The sequence below is a fragment of the Echinops telfairi genome, unplaced genomic scaffold, assembly GCF_000313985.2.
Source record: "Echinops telfairi isolate 266 unplaced genomic scaffold, ASM31398v2 ScPeMD7_19;HRSCAF=73, whole genome shotgun sequence".
Taxonomy (NCBI): Eukaryota; Metazoa; Chordata; class Mammalia; order Afrosoricida; family Tenrecidae; genus Echinops; species Echinops telfairi.
In genome coordinates this window covers 9,831,951-9,838,009 of record NW_022103916.1, presented here as the reverse complement: position 1 = coordinate 9,838,009, position 6,059 = coordinate 9,831,951, and the positions used below count along the sequence as shown (strand labels likewise).

Genomic DNA, 6,059 nt, shown 5'->3' with positions numbered 1-6,059 from the left:
ATTTATGCTTATTGGAGTAGTAGAATCAAGAAAAGACAACAGTAAAATATGTTCAAGAAGGAAAAAGGTTGAACAGATTTATATTTTTGTAGAAATAAGCTTTCCAAGGGATGCATAATTAAGTAAATTTATGTTTGTGGAATGTAGGCATTTCTATTGGTGGTGTTACTTAGACACAACTATTCAACTTGAACTATACATTTTTGCAATGATAAGGATTAATGGATTTTTTCAAAGCTAAAACTGTTTATTCAAATAACAGCATTATTTTGAAAAGAGAAAATAAAGTTTTAAAAGGAAAAGGTTTGGTTAAAAATAGGTTTTGAATAAAAGTAATTTGTCCAAAAAATTTTGCAATCTCTTACCTGAACCTGGATCCTTATTTATAACACACTCAATTAGCAAGTTAACCTTGCCCAATAGGTATAAGTGGTTCATAGCCACATGTGGTGTTAGCACACAGCAGCCCTCAGCCCTCTTTCCTCGGAACCTGAGGGCTACAGCCATCTCTTGAGCAACCAATCAAAATAAAGATGTGAATCTATTTTTCACCTTTCCCATGAATTTCCTTCTTCCAGACAATAGACACAAGTGTAAAGTCAAAACCACGAACACACAAGGACAGAACTAGCTCATTTTTACCCTCAGGACTGAACTATGCGCATTCTTCTTAGGAAGATAGTATTCTCCAAATAAAAAGAAATTATTACTGTTTTTGGAAATTTGAAACCAATTGATTTCACCTTGACTTCAGTTTCCCCCAACAACCACGCCACATTGATTGAGAAACCTCTATTACAAAGTGCCTTAGCCCAAGATTCTCAGAATTAACTTCAAAAAAATCTTGACTAGCAGAGTGAATGATCTTAAATAATATTTTTAAACTGACAAATTAATTTTTTGGTTTATTTCTTGATGGGCACTGTTGTTCTTTTCTTTGTTGTTGTTCTTTTCTTAAAAAAATAAATCACTTGATTGGGGGTTCTTACAACTCATAACAATCCATACATCAATTGTATCAAGTACATTAATCTTTTTAGCTGAGGTTTTGAGTGAGTTTTTAGAGTGTGTACATTTTGAGATTTGTTACTTCCCTCTCATTATCCTAGAGGGAAAAGCACAGAAGCTATGCCTATATTTAAATTTTATCAGTAGTATATACAAGCCAAAAGTACATAATGAGTACATGCTTCATTAATGCTGCATTTCTCTCTAAACTTATGAATGAAATACTTTTATTCATTTTCTGGATAACAATTCAGAAAAAACTCAAGAATGTGTGTTTCTGCTATCTTAAGGACAAACCATTTGCAATAAAGGGGGTGGTGGGATTTTGCTTGAAAAGAATGAACAGAAATGACATTTAAAGATCACAACAATTTGACGAGGAAGAAAAAAGCCAATCCAAAGTTGAACAAGTTAATATTAGCATAATAGGAATAATCAGTGTGTGTTGCGGAGATTTGGGTTTCAGCTGTTTAATGAGTCAAACGTTTTCAGCCTACTCATTACATTGTTTTTCCTCACATAGTAACTGCTCATCTGTACACCAGCCTCCATTGTCTTCAGATGCTACACAAATAACTGCTTTAATCATCACTTTCAGAAAGTACTATGACCCATGTCAAAACATTACAAACCCAGTAGCCTAGTGAATGTAACCAGACTACTAATTTATTACATTACATATTGATATAGGAGGTGGCTTTTGCTTATGGTTATGAGTACACGGGTCCTCTGGCAGGCTACCTCCAAACAGTTCAACTCTCCAGTCTTCCTTCCATTCCTAATGTCCAAGGGTAAATCAAGGCAAGAAATAGGGGATGCAGAGGAAAAAGATAGCTGCTCATCCTATTTTTACGTGCAGGGCAATGGGAGGTGGAGTAAGTCTTAGGGGCTGCTTATAAGTTAATTTATGTATAGCATTAAGAATCTGGAACATCTTTGTGCAACATCAACAGAGATAAGAAAAACACTTTCTTATTCCTGTCTTGGCTGCCAGGACCTAGGCACTCAGCTAGACTTAGGAAACCAATTAAGTTGACTGAGTCTCAACTCGCAAAAACCTGGTGTGTCAGTGACAGATTTTGGTGGGGGGAGTATACAGCCAACACTTTCTTTTAAGGCTTTTATGGTTGGACTAGAAACCCAAACTTCCCAGTTACCAGCTGAGCATGTTAACGGTTTACACTATTTAGGGACTCTGCAGGCAGCAGCAACTCCCTTCTTTTACTCCATAACAAAGTGCAGTAGGGCCATGTTTTGCTCAAAGAAGACCTCCCCATTCAAGCAAAATGCTAGCACCACTTGAGCCACAGTTGTGTTGTAGGATCCGGAGCCTGTCACCAGCACACACAGGGCTCATACTCCCTGAGACCACTTAAAAATCGAGCAGCACCATGATGCCCTCTGCAAACATGTAAAGGAAAAACAAGGGCTCTAGGCTCCTATTTGTGTAGGTGCTGACATTGCACATGCTCTTTTGCTAACTGAAAGGTTGGAGCCTCAAACACACCCAGAGTCACTTCCGAATAAAAGCATGGCTATGTATTTCTGTAAAAAAGATCAGCCACTAAAATCTCTAAAACTCTACTCTGAAAAAATAGGGTCACCATCAGTTGCAGTCAACTCAGTAGCAAATGGTTTGGGTTGTTGCTGCTAGACTTTGGAGGGCAAAGCCAGATCTTTCCACCTTAAGAAATGGCCGAAAACCAGCCTTACCTGAAGAGCTTCTTGGGATCCCAAAACTTTCGCATAGAGCTCACAAAGTTTCTTCAGTCTATTTGTAAAAAAAGACAAAAGTCAGTCATCCAGCCCCTCATACCAAATGACCAGTGAGCCATCGCGTCCACTTTGACATTTCATTTTAATTTTTAAAAAGAAAACACGTAGTTCTTTCTTACATGTTTAACATCTTCGTGATTGGCAATATTACAAAAGACACTATAGTGATGATTTGCTTCAATCCTTGGCAGCACAGGGCAATCGGTTCATTCATTCAAGACAAAGCACTGTATTCCTTTGCAGTATCAGCCACCCTACTCAGCATTGGAAATCTTGCAGAGCTAACCTATGGTCCAGACTGCCCTCTTTATTCCTCTCCTCTACTTACTGTAAGGCAATGAGCGCGGTAGATAGAGTAGGTGGTAAGAAAAGCTTGGAATTCTGCTTCCACTTCTTAAATACTGGGAACACCCCAGCAGGCTACTCGAGTTCTCTGAGCTTTCATTTTAATCTATACTCTTCCATAAATTGTGCAATAATAAATTAAACCAGTATGGTCTCCACCATTTCATCAGCACCACCTAGGCACTCCTTAGCAATAAAAACTCTGGAGCCCGTCCCACCCCCTTGTCATGGGCTCAGACTCATAGCAGCGCTGGGCACAGCCAGATGTGGCACCAGCCTCACAATTGGAATGGTGTTTGAGCCGATCATTGCTGCCACTGGGTCAACCCAGCTCCTTGAGGGGCTTCCTCCTTTGGGGCTACCCTTCTACTTTATTGAACATGATGTCCGTTTCCCGGGATGGGTCTCTCGCCTGGTAACATGTCTAAAAAGTCTCACCATCTTTGCTTCTAAGACGCTTTCTAGCTATCCTTCTTTCCAGAACAATTTACTCCGAAACAGGGAGAGGCAGCAATCTGTGCTTTTATAACTGTTCATGAAATTCTCAAGTTTAAAAACTACTGATCTACGTTTATTACGTGCTCAGTCCACCAAATGGTATATAACAAATGTTAAATGAATTTCAGCTCTTTAGAAGTTTAGTGTAATGGGGGCATTGGAAGTAAACACACTTCAAGTGTGTAGTGCGTTACAGCAGTTCTCGAGCTGGCCTCTAAATTCTGGTGAGATAGACTCCATACTGTACTTTGGCTCTCGTGGACTTGTTTTCATTTGCTTCAGCTTCAATTTGAATTTGCGTCTGAGCAATTGCTGGACTGCTCCACAGTCGGGCCCTAACCATGTTCTGACCGATGATGCTGAGCTTCTCCGTGGTCTTGATCCGCACACAAAGTGAGGTCAACTTGTATTGCCATTGACGTTACTTTTTTGTTTTAAAAAATATTTGCAAGGAATAAGTCATTAGTTTTGTAAAATTCCATCAAGAATAAAGGCCAGTTTTGGATACAGTTCTGTAACAATAGTAATAACAACCAAAAGAATCTGTGAGTGGTTACATATGTATGCTATATCGGAGCAAAAGGGCATATGGAAATACATGTCTGTGCACATATAGGTACAGTTGAAGACATTTCTGTATACTTTTATATGCGATATATATTTATATGTATAATAAGTACTGCTACTAAAGTATATGTGTATAATAAAGCACATAGAAAACACAGGTATGGAAACAGCTTAGGTATGTCCCAAACCCTTGTGAGGCTGAGTTACTAGGCTTGAAGGCACAAGACAACAGTCTCAGGGGACATTTGGGTCAATTGGCATAACATAATTCATAAAGATAATGTTCTACATCCTAATTTGGTAAGTAGCATCTTGGGTCCAAAAAATTTGAGAGTGACCTTATAAGACACAACTATTGGGAGCTCCCATTGGGAGCAAAGAAGAGTGAATGAAACCAAAAGTTCAAGGAAACAGGTAGTCTGCAATGACTCGTGGTTCACACAAACCACAGCCTCCCCCAGCCGAAGATGAGGAGGCCTTGATGGTGCTTTCCTGCCACTACATACACTATGACCCAGGACATGATGCATGCTCTTAATTAGAACAGAATAAAAAATGTAGTCTATCTCAAATTCATAGAAAAGACCAGACCTACTGGGCTGATTCAGAGTAGCACCCCCCCCAATAATATTGCCCTGATGTATCTTTTCAGTTTAGGAGTGAAGTCTCTTCTGGTGGTCACCTTTTATCCACGAGGTATGTGCTCCTTAGAACAATCAATTCCGTGAAATGAAAGGAGTCCCAAAACAAAGATGGGAAAGTACGGAGGGGCAGGAAAACTGGAGAGAGAGAAAGTCAGAAGGCAGGCTAGAGAATGCGGATGCCTTTGGGGGATGCCCATCAATGTAAATGAATAATTTGTGTATGAATTGTTGAATGAGGAATTCATTTACTATGTAAACTATCGCCTAAAACACAAGAACATGTTTTTAAGAGGTAGAAAGCAGGCAGGAACAAAAAGGAGGGAGAGAAGCAGGAGAATAATGAAGGAATGAGGGGAAAAATGAACCTTTTTTCTTACCTTTCCTCTTTGCTAAGACGTGCCAGTTTTCTGGCTTTGTGGGAAAGGATAAACCTAAAGCATAGAAACAAGAAAAAGGAATAAATTACTGATTATTTTAATCCTGATCCCATAACCACAGCCTCAAAACTCCAAAGAAACACTATCTTGTTTTTTAAGTTCAGAGTTTTACTATCTACATATTACTTTTATTCTTGACACTGAAGGTTGCTTTTAGCTTCAAGGATTCAAAAGGCTGACAAATAGATGAATGGTCATAGTTTTTGCCTGGGCTACTCCTAGGACTGGCTCACATTACAACCCCCATTATGGCTGATGGTCAACGTAAATGAGCCAGACCTTACCTGCCTGCTTAAGGCAATGTCTGAGCCCTTCCATTTTCTCTCAGCCTTTGCTCCTTAGCATCCAGCCTTCTGGAATTTGTCTCTGATTTCTAGCTCAATGATTGCCTTCAACTTCACAACAGGCTTTGATATGTCAATCCTAATCCTTGGTTCTTGCTGAGATAAACGCATACCTATCCTATGGTAGAGCTCAATTTTTGTTCTTCCTGGTAACTGCCTTTCTGGGCCAAGTTCTGGCCCTCAAGTCATAGCCCAGCAGCACAGTTTGTCCCTGACAGGCAGAGGCTGGGGATGGCCTAGACTCTCGAGGGAGACCCGGACAATCTCAGAAGGCAACAAAATAGAAATATCAGACCAAGTCCACACAACCTTCACAAGAAATCCCCCCAGCATTATATATGGAACGTGAAATTAGATATAACAAATATTAAAATGTTACCAGGATTCTATTTCTTTAAGAAAAACTTATTCATTGAATACATTTTTTAAAAACAGAAAGA

At 39.4% G+C, this 6,059-nt stretch overlaps 1 protein-coding gene across 1 annotated transcript in view; it reads right to left on the bottom strand.

Annotated features, from left to right (window-relative positions):
• The window catches only part of MAOB (monoamine oxidase B), a 116,041-nt gene that overhangs the window by 7,892 nt on the left and 102,090 nt on the right, over positions 1 to 6,059 (bottom strand). Inside the window, exons 9-10 of the mRNA XM_045288277.1 lie at positions 5,216 to 5,269; positions 2,722 to 2,779 (exon numbers count right to left, since the gene is read on the bottom strand). Coding sequence (XP_045144212.1) covers positions 2,722 to 2,779; positions 5,216 to 5,269 — 112 coding nt within the window. The remainder of the gene's footprint in view (positions 1 to 2,721; positions 2,780 to 5,215; positions 5,270 to 6,059) is intronic.